General features: G+C 41.0%; 1 protein-coding gene across 1 annotated transcript; it reads right to left on the reverse strand.

The window, feature by feature from the left end:
- Nucleotides 1–579: 579 nt before the first annotated feature.
- On the reverse strand, nucleotides 580–18,304 carry LOC143367456 (muscle, skeletal receptor tyrosine-protein kinase). The gene is made up of 9 exons (XM_076809283.1): nucleotides 17,275–18,304; nucleotides 7,220–7,435; nucleotides 7,018–7,106; nucleotides 6,796–6,936; nucleotides 6,487–6,649; nucleotides 4,171–4,448; nucleotides 3,852–4,025; nucleotides 3,600–3,758; nucleotides 580–1,340 (listed from the first exon to the last, which is right to left on the reverse strand). Exons 1-9 carry the CDS (start codon nucleotides 17,330–17,332, stop codon nucleotides 1,029–1,031), a joined length of 1,590 nt encoding a protein of 529 aa, XP_076665398.1. The 5' UTR covers nucleotides 17,333–18,304; the 3' UTR covers nucleotides 580–1,028.
- Nucleotides 18,305–18,604: the final 300 nt, after the last annotated feature.

Below are 18,604 nucleotides of genomic sequence, written 5' to 3' on the forward strand. Positions count from 1 at the left end.
TGTACTTCGCCGCCTCGGTGACCCTCTGCTCGCGAGGCGTCGAGCTTTCGAGGAATTACATATATATATATATATATATATATATAGGTATATATATAGGTAATATATATATATACACCTACATATATATATATATAGGTAATTCCTCGAAAGCTCGACGCCTATATATATATATATATATATATATATATATATATATATATAATGATGACAATTCTAATTTCTATATTCTCTGTTCGATTTTCATGGAAGTATTGTCAAGTATTAACGAGATTCTCTTGATGAAAATGAGTCCAAACTCGACCTTACTTCGACTATTTTTAATGATATGGAATTCAGAATAATTCGAATTACATATACTATTATATGTGCACAGTAGGGTGATTATTATTTACTCTAAGAGAATTTTTTTTCTTCAAAATCTTTTCATTTAATTTTTTCTTTCATTGTAAGCCAAACACTACCTTTCTGCCAAAGTTCAAGTTTCTAGAACTGCGAGTTCTTTCGAATCGCTAACGCAAGATCACCGAGATACGCTACGGGGGGAAGGGGCTGTGATTAAAAGGAAGGCGAAAAGACTTATCCGTACAAACGCGTAATATTCATGTACAATTCACTACACGTAAATAATTCTCCTCGCTAATCGTAATTAATAATAAATTATTAAGAGTATAGTACATTCCCTTAACAATACAGAGTATTAATACTATTTCTTGGACAACGAAGGTTCGGTACGTCGAACTTTCACGGTTTCCCTGATCATGTATAAAATTAATTAATATCCACTTTACGAAGCGCAATACTACACGTATTTAAGAAGATTCCGCTGATCTTTCGAGTTTCGTCGAACCTCACTTTCCTCGGGATCCCCGTCCACAACGCTGTGCCCACTAAAGGTCTAAACACACTTATCAGTTCCGTGCCGACACAGTGCCGGCATAGAGGATCTCTTCTTCTCACCACTCTCTGGCACGCCGGCACTGTGTCGTCGCGGAACTGATAAGTGTGTTTAGACCTTAATAATGCTGCTAATCGGACAAGGCTGGTAGGGTTTGCAGATATTCGTGCGGTTTTGTCGGCGCTGGCAATAAATAACCGTCGGGATCCAACGCGTCTGGCGTCCGAATGGTGACGGGCCCTTGCGGCGGTCGCGGCAACGTGCCCTGCTGGATTGGCTTGCTCGATTTACCTTGAGCTTTCTCGAGCCTCTCGAGTATCTCCGCGAACTTTATCCTATCCTTAGGATCTGTTTTCCAGCACTCCCGCATCAGCTGACAGACAAACGGAGGACATCCTTCTGGTGGGATCAACATTATTCCCTGGAATATCAGTTTTATTACCTGCAACAGCATTTGGCGAGAAAATACCATTAGAAGATATCTCTAACTTGATTGCGGTAAACAAAATAGTGGGGGGGAAAGGTTGGACGGTTTTGACATCTACCAGAGCCGCCCTTAGAGTTTGCGGGGCCCGGGGCAAAAGTCGATATTATTGGAAACATATATGTAAGTGAAAACAGATAACCTTACGTCTCCACTTCATGTGTATAATTGTTTGCACGTTGTAACAGTTCTATGCTGAAAAACATGGCTGGGGACAAATGTAACACGTCGCTACGGGGACGAAAGTAACATGTTTCTATAAGTTTAAAGACGCCTCCTTATGTCCCACAAGAGTTGACTCCACTATTAACAATAGTTTAAAAAAAAAATCATAAATATTAGTTACTTTTGGGGTCGTTACACGAGATTCCATATTAAATCAAATACACAGTATCAAATAAATATTTGAATCTGGTTATGCTTTTTTATCGCTTTACTTAAAGTATGTTTATTTAAATGTTTGTTTCTATCGTTTCTGATAATAAAAAATTCTCTTTTGCTTTGGAAGAAGTGTTTTCACTTAATTCTCCTCAAAATAATTACTGTTATTTTCGTCCCCATGGTATGTTACTTTCGTCCTACCCCTGCAGAACAAAAGTAACAATGACAGTCACTGCGGAAAACTGTCATAACTTTTTAACTACTTATCACTTGAGACTGAATCTGGGCTCAAATGATAGACCACGAAACATAGTATCTTAAGGCACAATTTTCATTTTTATATCTATCTATTCTATTATGTAAAGAGAGAGCCGATTTTTATGTTCGCGCAAAACTCAAGATCTATTGAACCAATCTTCCTTAAATTTTAACACGTTATTTCTGCATACTCTAGGATGGACATAGGCTATGTAACATGTCTCAGAAACGCGTTATTAACATGTAATTTCCGCGTAAACATTTCATGTGTACGGCTGTTTACGACAGTCTACTTTGCGCGCGCATGCGCATATTCGGCCCGCGCGATACCTCGCTCGCAGCGGTACCATGATGTCACCACCAGATGGCAAAGCTTTACGCGCGCTTTCTCGCTAGAGAAGTGGATTACCGCGGGCATATATGTTAGAATGATCGTATGTTTACAAAATTGTTGTTCCAGTTTTATGATTGCCCCGTGTGGATGTTATTATGCCCCGGGTGCAATCAAATTTGTCAAGATCATTTTCTCCTGCTCGACGTATGCAATACTAGCTTTGCTATTCAGCCTTCACCCGAAATTTAGATTCTGATTTTATAAAAAAAAATTGTTTTTTTATTTATTTATCTTTGTTGTGAAAGTAGAGCCCACGTTCATCTGAATCAGGTAGATATAATGAGCTGGGAGAAGTTTCGTGATCCCCAAGTTTTTACCGTTCGAATGTTTTTAGGCGACAGACAAACACACAAACACTTTTCTGCTTTATATATTCAGATACACTGGTAAATCCAGGACTTATAAGAGTGAATGTTACCGGAAGGAGGGGGTTGCATTGAATTATGATCCAGGAACTAACTAGGTATGTTAACCTAGGAGAAGTTCAAATAGGAGCGATGGATCATATTTGCCATCATTGCTCCGGTAGGTGATGCGCAGCAAAAATCCATCCTAATGTCAGAAAATCATTATACCAAGAATGTTATCTTCTCCGAAATATTACGAAGAAATCAAGCCTTTTCCAAATTACTTAATTTCCTTGAAAGATATTAATTCTACTAAACATGAATAATTAGTCACGCCAATATCTCGGGCGAAGCCGAGATGGGGGACGCTAGTAAAAGATAATTGTACCCTAGGCCAAATGTAAAAAGTGTTACTTTCGTCCCCGCTCTCCCCTACTAATATAAAACATGTGACTAACGCTGCGAACGCGACAGTGCAATGTACTTCGAGCAAACATATTTCGCAAATTTGTAGCACGAATTACAAATTTTCAGGTTAAATACTTTATGAGAAGTGGCCGCCAAAAATCACACAGATAAAGTAGGGTTTATCTCACAGGTGTCTAATTAAAAATGCCTGAAAAAGAAACGGCAGATGCACGACGGTGGCATGATTGCGCGCAGAACAAACGTTGAACACCAGCCGTAATTTCTCATCTTAAAGTACTCTGAAAGTGTTCATCTCCATGCCAGAAAAAAGTTGTCCTTCTGTGACCATAATAATCGCTACAAAAATTACACGAAGAGGAGCGTCATCAAAATATTAAAAATGCACGAATAATCCTGCGTTCCACTTACCTCTTCGTTGTTGTGCCCGTAATATGGCTGCTTGCCGAAAGAATAGACTTCCCACAGAACCACCCCGAAGCTCCAGACGTCGCTCTCCAGGGTAAAACGTCCGTACATCACGCTTTCGGGTGACATCCACCGTATTGGTAAAAGCCGTGATCCCCCTATCTGAAGTGAACCGAAATGCTCGATTTATCGGACGGACTGTCCACATTCGTAAATCTGCCGCCACGAATCGCAGCAGGGAATCGTTCGACGTACCTTGTAGTAATCGCAAGTGTACACGTCCCGCGACATACCGAAGTCAGCGATTTTCACGACGAGGTCGGAGCCAACGAGGCAATTCCGACAGGCCAGATCTCTGTGGACGAATCTTTGCCCCGACAGATAAGCCATGCCAGCCGCGATTTGGATCGTTATCCAATGCAGAGACTCCTGGAACATGTGAACGACACAATTGATCGGCTGTGGGACGGCACAGACACTTCCCACTTCCTCGCTTTAATGAATGCCTTCTGAGATTGGTAGGAACTGTAGGAAGTGGGAGCGCGCATCGTAATTACCATCGAGGATATTTTACCTGCGTCAGAGGTTGCAGTCCAGGTTTGGACGATCTCAGTTGGGGGGAGTTGGATCGCAATAGTTCAGCGAGGTCTCCGTAAGGCATGTACTCGAAAACCATCCATGGGCTGCTGGCGTCTCGGAGCACCACACCTTTCAGCGACAGGATATTTCTGTGGCCGAACGTGGACATGATATCGACCTCGCGCATGAAATTCTCTTCAGCCTCGCGGGAGGCAGACTCCTTCAACACCTTTATCGCGACGATCTCGTTCGAGTCTCCCGAGCATAGTTCTCCTGCAAATAGTTTTCAGAATCATATGGACTATATCGATTGCCCTGCAGATGGAAATTGCATATGAACGTTTGGCTACGACAGGAAGCTCACAAGGGAAGTTCTGCGTCGCGACAAATCTAGAGGATCTGATATTATGAGAAAAAAAATTAGCCCGCCGCGTTTATTCGCAGGAGTGGGAATCCCAGTAGCCCAGGCAGCATGCCCAAAGCGAGAGACATAAAGCTTCGATATTTTGCAGTAATGAAAGCTCGGAATTTCTTTAAGGGGACTAGACAGTTAGAAACTCGATTTTTTTGTTTGGTTGCATTTTTCGAAGGTACCACTCTTCCCGAGTAAAATGCCGTTTGGTTTATGTTGAAATTCGCAAAATTAAGGATTTTAGAAATCGATTTGAAAAAAAATTCACATATGTGAAACATATCTGGTTACGACCTGAACCTAAGCATAAGTCTGTAAAAATTCCTATTTTGACAAAAAAAATAGAATGGCTCTTCTCCCTGGTGACAAATCACATTTCTTTAAAATTTGCAGCTATACTTATAATTTTGATCTTTCCCCCTTTTTTAATAGGTTCAGGGCAGAATGAGGGCCAGGGCAAAGCATCAATTTCAGAGGATATTTCACAATTCAATTTGTTACGGCCAGAATCGCTGCAAAATTACAGCGGCTTCAGAAAAAACACCTATACTCTCTGTCATTTAAGAAGGAACCCGTTTCGCGCATGTGGAATGAGCTCATTGGCTCCGATAAAGCGTTGGTGGGGGTACAGCCAATAGTGGCTTCTCCCGGCACCAATGAGCGTCAACCTGCGCAGAACCGGTCTGAACTCGTCGGTCAGCAGGTTCCTTCTTAAATGACAGGGAGTATACATATCGGGCAACTGTAGCGCTGTCATACATATTATTCCAATTTTTTTTTTACTGTTTGCAGTATTCCAATTAAAAGAGTGTTGTTTCGGCACACTGGTTCGGTTCTTCGAATATTTAAACAAAAACTAATTGCAATTTTGAAACGTTTTTTTAACAGTTTCCAACGCTTCGGTCAATAATTCTGACCATTTTCAAGGAAAGTTAAAATTTATTTTTTAAAAATACAAATTGATGTTAAATGAACTTTTGAGTTTAAAAGATTGTGGAAATGTGGCGTTCGTAGTTGGACATGCGACTCTCGAGTCCGCTAACTTCTGTTTCTTATGATTGGACTATTATTACATATAATAACTTCTTAATTTATGTAACTGTTTGGTTTTTAACACCTATGAGGGATGTATTTATCACGAACTAAATAATAATAAAGATATAAGGCATTGTTGGCGTGAACTAATAGAGTTTCGTATTTTCAAAAACATTTTAAATCGTCAACGGTTATCGCTTCGGCGTCGTTTCACCCCCCCCCCCCCATCCCTTGGCATACTGTTTTGATGTTCTTGCCTGATTTAACACTGTTTACCTCCGTCACCAGTCAGCGGACTCGAGAGTCGCATGTCCAACTACGAACGCGATATTTCCACAATCTCTTAAATTCAAAAGTTCATTTAACATAAATTTTTATTTCCACTTTTTAAAAAATAAATTTTAACTTCCCTTGAAAATTGTCAGAATTATTGACCGAAACGTTGGAAACTGTTAAACAAATGTTTCAAAATTGCAATTAGTTTTTGTTTAAATATTCGAAGGACCGAAGCAGTGCGCCGAAACAACACTGATTTAATTGGAACGATTTATGCGGTCGAAATTCAAATTATTTTGTTTACAGTATTAACAAACATTAGCCAAAAGCACTAGTCACAATTTGTATTCATCTCCTTGCAATTAATTCGCAAAAAATACTTGATTTTCGAGCGATCTGACTGCCTAGTCCCCTTGCGAGGGTGTTCCCACCCCTAAACAGAACAGGAACAGAGAACTCGTATGTACCTACGTATTTCATTGCTACCATCTGAACTACGTATGTACATTTCTGCAAAGTATTGGGCTTCTTTAAATATTCAAGTTTCAAGCTTCCCTCGTTGGTTAAATTAGTCGCGTATGTCCATACCTTTGTAGACTTTCCCGAAACACCCCTCGCCAATTTCTTGGACAAAAACGAGGGATTCGCGTTGCAGGATCGGCACCTCTGGCGAAGCACAACTGAAATACTGTGGATTTGGTGTGTACTTATTCGCCAACAGCAGCCCCTTCTTCAAATTCATCGGTGTACCCTGAGGGAAAAGCGCAGGGGATGATTGTCTACTGATTCTTCGCTTTCCTTTCGAGAGGAAGGAAAGGAAAGAAGCCTAGCAAATCGCTATAAACTGATACTACGTCAAAACTTATATTATTAACAAAAAAAACTTATTAAACATACATCTAGAGAATTCCTCTGCGATTTCACATTGTAGCTCCGCTTCCTAACCCAGTACACTATACTCGACAGTATCGCTAATACGATGAAGAAAGCTATGGCGATTCCTATTATCTCAGGTAACCTTTGCCTGGATCGTTCCACCTATTACAGCAACAACACAAAATTACAGCAATAGAAAAATGCTTCGTCGTCCCATTTAGGACAACAGCTTCGACTAGTTACCTGCTCAGCCTCTGGGAGGGCGGTTGTGCTGTTGGTAGAATTGCCGTTGGGGGGTATAATATTGGGTATAGGTCGCGGTGTCAGGGGAACTGGAAAGATCGATCGGAAGAGCAATTAATATTCGAAAGCACGCATTCCGTTTGGCAGGAGCCCTCGAGCTCTGTTGCCACGGTGAAATCTTATCCGGACATTTGGGTCTGACCTATTAGGCGATTTGGGCATCTCAGGTCCGCGGTCGGCGGGGACAAGTCGTGCGGGCAGACGCACTTGGACGTGTTGTCGTCGAAGCTGCGGCAGGCCGCCTCTTTCCCACAGATGTGGGGCCGATCTTTGCATCCTGTGATCCCGTTGCTCCCGCTGATAGGCAGTAGCCTCTCTATTACTTCTGACTGCAGAGTGGACGCGTTCCCCGATAATTCTAGAACAATATTTACGTGTTATCGGAGCACTCCGTCGGTTTCTTTCCAGCCTGCATAAGTAAATAAACCAGTCTCTACTAATGAAGCGAAACGCCTTCAATCCTGACTGTGAGCCTTGTAAAGTACTTTTAAGCATAGAGCGTGCTCTGCTGGCGCGCCCTAAGTTCTCCCAGGAAAGGAACCGTGTCAATGTTTAGACAAACTTGCAGTCAAACTTGAGCAAACCCAAAAGTATTCAGAATGTAATACGATTCTTCGAGGCGATCAGTTTAATTGACCTCTTGCAATTGAGCATTACATAATTCTATAACCCAGTTCCTAGTATGTAATCATTGTTCGAAGGTGGCTGGTCGCTAAGGACTCCACTGTTGATGCGACCACCTTAAATTAAAACCCCACAAAAAAAAAAGAAACGCCTTTAAACTTCCAACATTTTCACGGGGAACTGGGGATGGTAACGTTAACGACACCATGCATATTCCTTGCAACGAGAATTTTAATCCCAATAAGGAATGCTCCTATTAACTGGGCCAAATTATGCTTCTGCAGGTTTCTGCCTACCAACCCTCGAAATTATAAAAAAATTAGTTAAACACAGTAGGGGTCCCATAATTTTTTGTGATCCTTATTTTGCAAACCCATAGAACAACTCTTACATTATACAATACTATTACAACCACCAAGCAATAGTTCCATTCTAGACTTAAAACACAGTAACTACAGGAAATTTAAAATAATATTAATTATACTACTCACTGTGAAAAAATAAAATATACCCAATAGAAACGAAGCTATTTTTTTATCAATTAAAATCATCAAACTAAATTTATTCAATTTCAAATCATTGAGGGTGGGCCCAATTATTTCTCATTTCTTCACTCCCAACAGTTATCGTTTATATATTAAATTAAAAGTAATCAAGGTCAGGTATGAAACCAACGCTTGTTATTGCAAAACCTCGTCTCTTACACAATCCGTACGTTGTCCGCTCTTTGTCGATAGCTTTTCTGCGCGTTATACTCATACAGTCTACAAATGTACGTATGCAATTATTATTATTCTTCTTCTTATTATCATTAAGAGAAAAATAAGTGAGTCCTCATCCCCAAAAAATAGAGCTGTCCGATGGGCAGCAGGTTCAGTGAACCTGCTCGTGTCTGAAAAGCCATATTCAGTAGGTACTTACAAGGGAGCATCCCGAACCGGGAAATTCAAAAAATTCTGAAACTTTGCGAATATATAGGGAATTTCCTCCTGATTACAACGCAATTTTTGTTTGCCGCCCAAATTCACTCTGAGGGGGTGTAATTGACCCCCGATAATCCGGTTATTTCCCGATTTTCCGTTGCAACTAGTGATCTGCAAAATAATTTCTTCTCCAGCTGCTAGATCTAATTAAAAGAAGTAACCTTTGTCTTGAAACTTTTATCCTATCTCTTACAGTTCGCGAGTTATAAGACAAACTCGGAAAACAACCAAGTTTTGGGGGGGGGGGCTAATTTCACCCGCTTCCAGTGAATTTGGGCAGCGAACAAAAATTGCGTTTTAATCAGGAGGACATTCCCTACATATTCGCAGAGTTTCAGATCTCCTTGAATTTTGCGGGTCCGGGATCTTCCCTTGTTAGCCACCCATCGAAGTCACAGGGTGGAACAGTCGAATTCGCGGGATCGCGGTGGGCGGTTAATAAAGGGCGGTCTCGGTAAGAAAAAGGGCCACATATTTGGATTGGGCCCGGCTTGGGAGAGACAGTGAAGGCATTCATTTCGTACTTGAAGCTTGTAACGGGTCAAAGCGTTATCTCTGCGGTCAGCGCTCCCCGACAACGAGTCTCGCTATGTGTACCTATTATCGCCCCGTATTCCTTGCCTTCCTATGCAGCTCGACGAGGAGGATTCCCGTATTCGAGAGATTGCTGGTCTTCCACAGAACCCTTTTGCGTCTCGGTTCTTTTTTTTCTTCAGAACGAACCACACAGAACGTGCCACCGCGTCGGACCCAGCCGAATCTTCGGAGCCCACGCGTGACCGTGTTTAGCGCGACGGGATGGGAACCATTCGAAGGCCGCATTGATTGCCCGCATAGTTGCTATAATGAGTTCTACTTCGTCGCCTATACATACAGCCGCGGAAAATATTCTAAGGGAAAGGAGAGAGAAAGAGAGAGAGAGAGAGAGAGGGAGAGAGATAGAGAGAGAGAGAAAGAGAGAGATAGAGAGAGAGAGAAAGAGACAGAGAGAAAGAGAGAGAGAGAAAAAAAGAGAAAGAGAGAGAGAGAAAAAGAGAGAGATAGAAAGAGAGAGAGAGAAAAAAAGAGAAAGAGAGAGAGAAAAAGAGAGAGAGAAAAGAGAATGAGAGAGAGAGAGAGAAAAAAGAGAAAGAGAGAGAGAGAGAAAAGAGAAAGAGAGAGAGAGAAAGAGAGAGAGAGAGAAAGAGAGAGATAGAGAGAGAGAGAAAGAGAGAGAAAGAGAGAGAGAGAGAAAAAAAGAGAAAGAGAGAGAGAAAAAAAGAGAGAGAGAAGAGAGAGAGAGAAAGAGAGAGATAGAGAGAGAGAGAGAGAAAAGAGAGAGAAAAGAGACAGAAAAGAGAGAGAGAGAGAGAGAGAGAGAGAGAGAGAGAGAGAGAGAGAGAGAGAGAGAGAGAGGGCGTAACGAAAATTCAGAATTTACTTTCGTCGCGCTGTTTCGCGAAGGGTGTGGTTTTAATTGGTCCCGTCCAGGAGCACGATTAAAAAAAAAAATCGTTGAATAGCTGGACGCGAGAGACGCTATTGTAAATCGTACGCATACGGAGCTAGACGGCGATCAAGCGAGTGTCCTAGAAACGGTAATTCGACGAAGAAGGGTCTGTTTATCCGACAGATACGCGGAAGCGCGCAGATTGCTCGCGGCCGCGTGTTTTTCCCAACCTCGAAACCGTTCCGTGCGGCAAACCGCACTTTTATTTCTGCTCGGCGAAATAACAGCTCGCTTTCAACCACGTTACCTACATCATCGATGACCTCTGCACTTTGTCGTTACTCGCGATACGTGGAGGTCTGTCCGTAGCTGGACGAATGACCCGCGATACCGTCCACGCTTCGACGCGAAAGTCAGGGGGGAATACCCCTTACGGTGGTTTCACTGGTCAGGTTCGTGGTTTGCGCACAGCGGCCCGGGACCATGAAAGCGGCAACTAAATTCAAGCTTTCGGCCACGGTAAGGAAAGCCACCGGTTCTTTCGTCCGTGGGCGAAGCTTTGCGCACGCGCCAGGCTCGCCTTAAGTCGCGGAAAATCTCTCGGGAGAGCTTTCGGAATGGCGAAGATTGCATCGCGTTTTCTCGGGAATTGGCGTACTTTGCCTCGCTATGTTTTTTCGCGGATATACAGTAACTTAAATCTAACCACGCAGCGTTAGAGAGTGTCCTTTTAACTATAAGTGGATGCGATATGAAGGGGATGAACGTATTACAACCCCCTTGAAAAATACCCTCTCGCGGCTCTCTGCTTTATCACGTTTTTCCGGTTTACGTATTCGGTCGCGTTTACAAAACGAAAGTGACGCGAAGTCCCGAAGAATTTTGCAAGGGAGGATTTGTTGCAACTTACTTAAAATGGTTGTGTATTTTTTTTTGTTGCAAGAACTCGAATGAACGGAATTTATGATGATATATTTGTAGCTAATGCGTTGAAATTTGTTAACGACGCTGTATGAAATGGGGAAGTTGAGTAAGTGCTCATAACGACTATAACGTTGTGAAAATTCTAGATGCAATTCGGAGATATTAAGGACGTATGTGCAAAAGATTTAATGCAAGCAAAAGGTGTTTCAAATGAAATGCAAAAGTTCAAGTGTTTTAAAGTCCATGCGGTCATTAATAGCTGTTTAAGTTGAATTTTGCGGGTCCCAAAGCCCTCGTTGCCTTATATTTTTGTATGGTCACTAAGAGCAGTTTGTAGATAATGCCTAACGCTCCAGCAACATTACCTTAAGGGGTCATGCTCAGTCAGGAGGCCGAAAAAAGGGTGGTCTTTGGAAATTTTTTACTCCAAAGCTATAGCGCATTTCATAAAATATTTTTTTTCCTTTTAAGCATTGCATCTAGTACTGTGCATCCTAATTTTTTTATTTAAAAATATTTATCAATAACTGAGTTATTGTCCATCACTCGAAGGTTCTCTAAAAATAAAGGCTTCTTCGGTGACCACTGCTGCTTCAAAGTCGATCATCTAAAATAAAAAATTCGAAAGAATTTACTCATTATATTATATTATCTAGTATTTGAACGAAGGATTTTTTCATCCGATGCTTAGTTTTCTTTTAATTTTATTGACGAAAATCAGGCAAGATTTATGATAAAATTTTTAACTTTTACTTTAAACATCAGCCATTTTTCCCAAATCAATATTTCGAAAAGTCCTTCGTTCAAATACTAGATAATATAATATAATAAGTAAATTCTTTTGAATTTTTTTATTTCAGATGATCGACTTTCGAGCAGCAGTGGTCACCGCAGAAACCTTTTTTTAGAGAATCTTCGAGTGATGGACAATAACTTAGTAATTCATAAATATTTTTAAATAAAAAAATTACGATGCATGGTACTAGATGCAACCCTTAAAAGGAAAAAAGATTTTTTGAGAAATATGCTATAGCTTTTGAGTAAGAAATTTTTAAAGACCACCCATTTTTCGGCCCCCTAACTGAGCACGACCCCTTAACAATGCCATACCTCAATAAAGGACGACTAAGATTATAATTCATATATTTTCTATTTCTGCGTACATGAGATCAAACAGTTGCCTCAGGATAGGTACTAATAAATACGAAGCTAAATCCATTATGTAGCCAATCATCCCTTCTGGATCGGCGTTTTACCATCCCTTAAAAATTAATTTCCGCATTTCGCTATGCAACCGGAGAAACGTAAATAGTAATAGCCGCGTAAGCTTTAATTTCCATAATGGAAATTCCACCGAGAATATGAAAGTAGTTTATAGCAGTCGTTCTTTACCCTACTTACAAGGGATGATCCCGAACCCGAAAATTCAAAAAATTCTGAAACTTTGTGAGTATGTAGGGAATGTCCTCCTGATTACAACGCAATTTTTGTTTGCTGCCCAAATTCACCCGAAGGGGGTGAAATTAACCCCTCGGAAATTCGGCTATTTTCCGATTTTGCGTTATAACTCGCAAACTGTAAGAGATAGAAAAGAAGTTTCAAGACAAAAGTTACTACTTTTAATTAGATCTAGCATCTGGTAAACAAATTATTTTGCAGCTCGCTAGTTATAACACGAAATCAGAAAATATCCAGATTTCCAGGGGTCAAATATACCCCCCTAGAGTGAATTTGAACAGCAAACAAAAATTGGGTTGCAATCAGGAGGAAATTCCCTACATATTCACAGAGTTTCAGAATTTTTTGAATTTCCAAGTTCGGGATCTTCCCTTGTTAGTAAAAGAATAATGCCGGAATCAGATTCTACGGCTGAAGAAACCTTAAAGCCGTTCTACATATCTATGTAGGTATAATAAATAACGTGTAAATAACGTGATTTTAGTTCGCGTTTTTTACGGTTTCTGGTAGGGATGGGTTTCTCGAAGCGTGGAAACCTCGGAACCGAAGAACACTTGTGATTCGAAACGTTCGAATCGAACGATTCGTGAATTTTTTCGCAGCGTGCCCCGAGAATTTGTACACTGTTATTATTTGCTTGTGTTTTGTTGAACTGTGGTCAGTACAGATTTACGCAACGATCTTGTCGACTTCAGTTCTTAAAGCAAGATATTCCGCTTGCAAAACGGAATCAGCACTTGAAGTGAAAATTTAAAAAAACAATTACGTTCAAACCCACTGTCGGACCACTGTGCCGCGAGTCTTTGACACCTCTCGAGTTTCTCCTATCAACTATTTCAGTCAATCCGAAGGGGCTTTCGAGGCTGTACTAAATCTTCCTCAAGCAGAGTGTAGAATGGGTCTTCTTTGCCCGGGGATTCGTGAATTATCGAAATGTTCGTGTAAATTGTAAATGATAGGCGCGGAGGGGTAAGTCAAGGGGAGGGGGTGAGCGAGGTTCGCGCGAAAGACAAGAGACAATACTAGACAAAGGATACCTACTAACGAAAGCATTTACCTTAGGTGTTTTTAATGCATTCGGGATGTTTGGAGGGCTTTCAACGGAGGTTTATTCGCAAATCCAAGGTTTAGTCCAGAGACTACAATAGGGGCATTATATGCGCGGGTGGTTCATCCTCCGAAACGCACGATTCGCAAACTGAATCGTACGTCGTGGAACGAAATCGTTCGCGATGCAGTCGGGGAATTAATTAGCTAGAGCAATTTGCTTATCAAGTTAATTTAGATAATATTCCCCGCGGATATTATGTTAACTAAGAACACGAAACTCTTTTATTCAAGAATGTTCGTATAATACTGGGCAGCTAGGTGTTTCTGATCGAACTGGTTCCTTACAACGAGAAGAGTATTGCTACTCCAGCAACGGAAGTTTCGATATTTAATAAGTTTCATTTATTTAAATTTTATTGATAAGTTTTAGGCGAAGTGTCGGGCCAACGAATCAGTCGCTAGAGGATTTAATGAATTCAAAGTAGGTATGTTTATGCGATTATACCTACTCGTTTTTTTCATTATCCAGATGTGTTTCTACCAACGCATTCAATCAGGCGTACATATTACGTGAAGCTTTAAAAATATGATGGGGTGAGTTGCGACATTCCGAGGATTAACATGACAATCCGGTTTCTTTTCCTTCGGCGATGTGTCATCGGTATTATTTGTTTGTAACATAATGCCCAGGGAACAATGGGCCAGCTGCTGTGTTAAATATGTCGTGTGCTTCATCAAAATTCACGCCATCCGCGATAAATGCGTATGTTGCATGTACACGGTTGGTTTTGGCCCAAGGTTTTCGATGCATTTCACAAAATAAGCTTCGTTCCGAGCTTAGAGGCGAAAATTATACAGAATATGAGACGACATTATTTTTTTTTTTAATATGCAACCGCAGGTCAGCTGTGCAGTTTTGATAAATTTGTTTCGGAAGCTGTATTCCTATTGCAAAATCGGAATAGAGCATCGATAAGAATGAAATGTTCCCTTCGATTCGATATTCAAAGTTTTACATTGCAAAAGTAAATAAGTTTTGGCGAATTGGATTTCTTTTAATAGTTTTCGCGATACACACAGCTATTTATAATAATACAGTTGCGTAACTCCCTATTGGAAAGGGAAAACTTTTTAGGGCACGAGTAAAGCTTTTCTACATAAAAAGTGGAAATTAAATTAAAATTTGAGTCGTTTATTTTGAAAGTGGCGTAAGTCCATTTTCCGAAAAATCGAGTTAGCTATCTTAATAGCTACATTTTTACAGGATCTTTTCATTGCGAAGCAAATTGTTGCTAATATATTTAAAATCATTAAAATTTTGTAAAACGAAAATATGCTGGTTAATTTTAATGTAAAAATTACTTAACAAAGAATAAAAGTTGAATATTTTTTTGATTTTATAACATAAAAGTGTATACATTTATTTTTATTTCCAGGGAAATTTAATTTTCCTATGGACTTGTGCTTTCTTAAGAATTGAAAACATCATTTCATTGATTTTGAAAGTGGGGTAAGTCCATTCATAGCCATCAAACACATTATTTCTTAAATAATGTTAATTATGCTAATTGGGATGATGAATTTAACACCCTTGGAAAGCCAAAAACATTACACTGCTGTGTTATCTGTTACCCATATTTTTAAATTTAATCCAACGCAAGCCCCTCGATATCTCGATTCGAACATAAATGGACTTACGCCACTTTAAAAATAAACGGCTCATTTATTGTTTATTACGTGTCTGATGAGAATTACGAATTAATCCTGTTTGTTTATGTCACGCGTAGCCACCGCTGGGCTTCTTTATTGTTCCTGGAGGACTTGAACTCGGCACACGTGGTTATCATCTTGGGTTCGCCTTATCGGAAGGTCGAACGTGTCGATATTAAAGATAAGTTGAGTGTAAAAAAAAAAATCAGGGTTAGTTTTTTTTTTTGTTCTGGCCTCCTTTTCCCTTCTATTTCGGAAGCAGTTGGCATTTGTTCCAACCGAGATACGGCGCGGTACGAAACTCAATTTATCTCTTTAGATACAATTCCACAGACCACTTCCATCTCTTCTCCCTTTATTTTTCTCTCGTTGACGAAGTAATTGTGAATGCGCACGACGTTATGTTACAACTGTTCGAACGATCTTTTTCAACGCGTACCGTGCTTGTACAGAATTATAACACAATGAATGACAAAAATATGTGTCAGGGATAACTTCAATAACAGCGTAATTCCCTACAAACGTTGAATCTCATCTTTTACAATACAGTTATCAATTTAAACATTATATTCCTTTTCTTACTGTAGTTTGTTCATTTTTATAATTACATATTTAATAAAGTCCTATTATAATTATTATTATTATTATTATTATTATTATTATTATTATTATTATTAGTATTATTATTCCTTTTCTTACTGTTGTTTGTTCATTTTTATAATTACATGTTTAATAAAGTCCTATTATAATTATTATTATTATTATTATTAGTATTATTATTCCTTTTCTTACTGTAGTTTGTTCATTTTTATAATTACATATTTAATAAAGTTCTATTATTATTATTATTATTCTTTTTTTTACTGTAGTTTGTCCATTTTTATAATTACATATTTAATAAAGTCCTATTATTATTATTATTATTATTATTATTATTCACATACGGTTACTCACAAAAGCCCATCCTATATGCAACACATTTTGCACATTAAATTGACTTCAAAGTCAGAATTCGCAATTCCAATTCACATTACTGTAAACCTTTGTTTAACATACTTTTGTTCTGGGTGCATTCACTTATTTAAAAATTCTACACAGTTTATTTTAAAAAAGTATTATCCGTTGAAGTAGCAAAGAATATTCGCTCGATGTCAATGTTTAATTTATACAAACGTGATTACAATAAGCCAATATACTTATAATATTCCTGTAATTTTATTACAAGCTTCAATCTATTATGCACAGATTCAACTAACTTTCTGTGTTTGGTAGATGGTGCCTAACTAACAAGGGAACATCTCGAACCCGGAAATTCAAAAAATTCTGAGACTTTGTGAATATGTAGGGAATTTCCTCCTGATTGCAGCGCAATTTTTGTTTGCCGCCCGAATTCACTCCAAGGGGGTATAACATTGACCCCCGCAAATCCGGTTATTTTCCGATTATGTGTTATAACTCGTGAACTGTAAAATAATTTCCCCGCCAAATGACAGATCTAATTAAAAGAAGTAACTTTCGACTTGAAACTATTATTCTATCTCTTACAGTTAGCGAGTTATAAGACAAAATCTGAAAATAGCCGAATTTCCAGGGGTTGATTTCACCCCCCTCGAGTGAATTTGGGGAGCAAACAAAAATTTCGTTGTAATCAGGAGGAGATCCTCTGCTTATTCACAAAGTCTCAGATTTTTTTTTAATTTTCCGCTTCGGGATCTTTCCTCGTAAGGATATATTAATCAAGGTTTACAGCAATGTAACTTATAACAGCTAATTCCGAAACTAACATTAATAAATAGGCGAAATATGTTATACGCACGGGGCGGGCGAATACTTCTGCGAGTATCTTCAAAGCTTTGTCAACAACATCGAGCATCAAAAGCTCCCTCATTTAATTCTGGAACACCGTATACTGCCAAAACAATCGAACTCTACTCGGCAATGGGAATACCAATCTACTCGGCATTATCGCTCGAAGCATCCGCGCACAATTGGCACCGTCGATAGAAAATACAAACTTACCGGTTCTGGTTTCCGCAGAGGACAGGCCTCTTCTTCTCGGTATTCTCCGTCGCTCCATCGTTCAGCCGCGAAACCAAAATGGAGGAAAGCCACCCCCCACCCGTTGCGCCGGAAAATTGTATTGTTCTCGCTGAGCAGCCTCACACCTTCCCTCTAATTACCATCGGCACTAACTATCGCTCCCGTGCTTTTACGCTTCATCGTCAGCTTACAGTCCCTCGGAGATCAGCAGCAAACTAAGCGACCGCTGATCATTCTCATTCACATGGTGGAGGCGATCAGCAGAGACAGCTGACGGCACGATTTCCTCTTGCTCGGCTGCTCATCCCACCGGTAGGAAGCTCTCGTCCACTGGGAACACCTCCGCGGGGTTTTCAAAGCGCACGGTCAATCGTCCCGTCGGTGTCCAGGTCGCACGGCGCGGACGACTCGTCCTTGTCCCTTCCCGCGAGCCGCATCGCAGTAACCGTTAAATCTGTGCGCCCTCGATTGCGGAGCGAGCGAACGGTGCGATATCAGGCCGCCTAGCAGGCCGTTTTGATCGAAAGCGCGCGACGAACGGTGGGCCCGCCGGGGGCGGAGCGAAAACTGTGGGCCGTGGACCGGGGACCGCGCGGGCCGCAGGGTGGGCCGGTACCGAGGAGTTAAGCCGGAAGAGGAGATCCCGCCGCTGGGATAAAACCGAGGAGGGTCCACTAACTTCGACGGGCGCTTACACGAAACTAAAGGCCGTCCGAAGACCGCATTCGGGAACACCCTCGCAACGGCGTACACAGGGAAACGCGGCCACGCACGCACACGCGCGCGTGCCGCGTTTTCGTGCGGCGCGCTCCGATCGCTGGCCAAGGATTTATTTACGCCGGGATTTGAGCGTGGCTCATCATCTCCGAAGCTGGCCCTGCGCTATCGGGGCGATCCAAGGGGGACGGTTCCTCGTAATCTCGTCGCTTTTTCAGCCGACTCCAGGGTAGATCCTCTTGTTGCGGGTTAATCTCTGACGCGTGCCAACTAACGGCATCCGCTAAGCACCTGAGTCTTTGGAATATTACGTCCGTGACGGCCCAGCGGCACCGCGGGACGCGCTCCCGGAATGTTTCACGACATCGCGATTTGCGGATGAAAACGGGGAAACCGCACCGGGGGGGTGGCACGTGTACTCGCTAGGCTGCCGTCTTATTTTCTTCCTTTTTCTTTTTTTAATGGTTTCACAGCTAGCCTGTCAGGGGATCCCTTGGAGGACGTGCTCCGCGGATGATCGTCGGCGGTGGCGAAGAAGCGAGACGCGTAAATAAAATGAGCAAAAGCCACGAGGCGATCGGACAGCTCTTTC

The sequence above is a fragment of the Andrena cerasifolii genome, chromosome 1 (genome assembly GCF_050908995.1).
Source record: "Andrena cerasifolii isolate SP2316 chromosome 1, iyAndCera1_principal, whole genome shotgun sequence".
NCBI classification, from domain to species: Eukaryota; Metazoa; Arthropoda; class Insecta; order Hymenoptera; family Andrenidae; genus Andrena; species Andrena cerasifolii.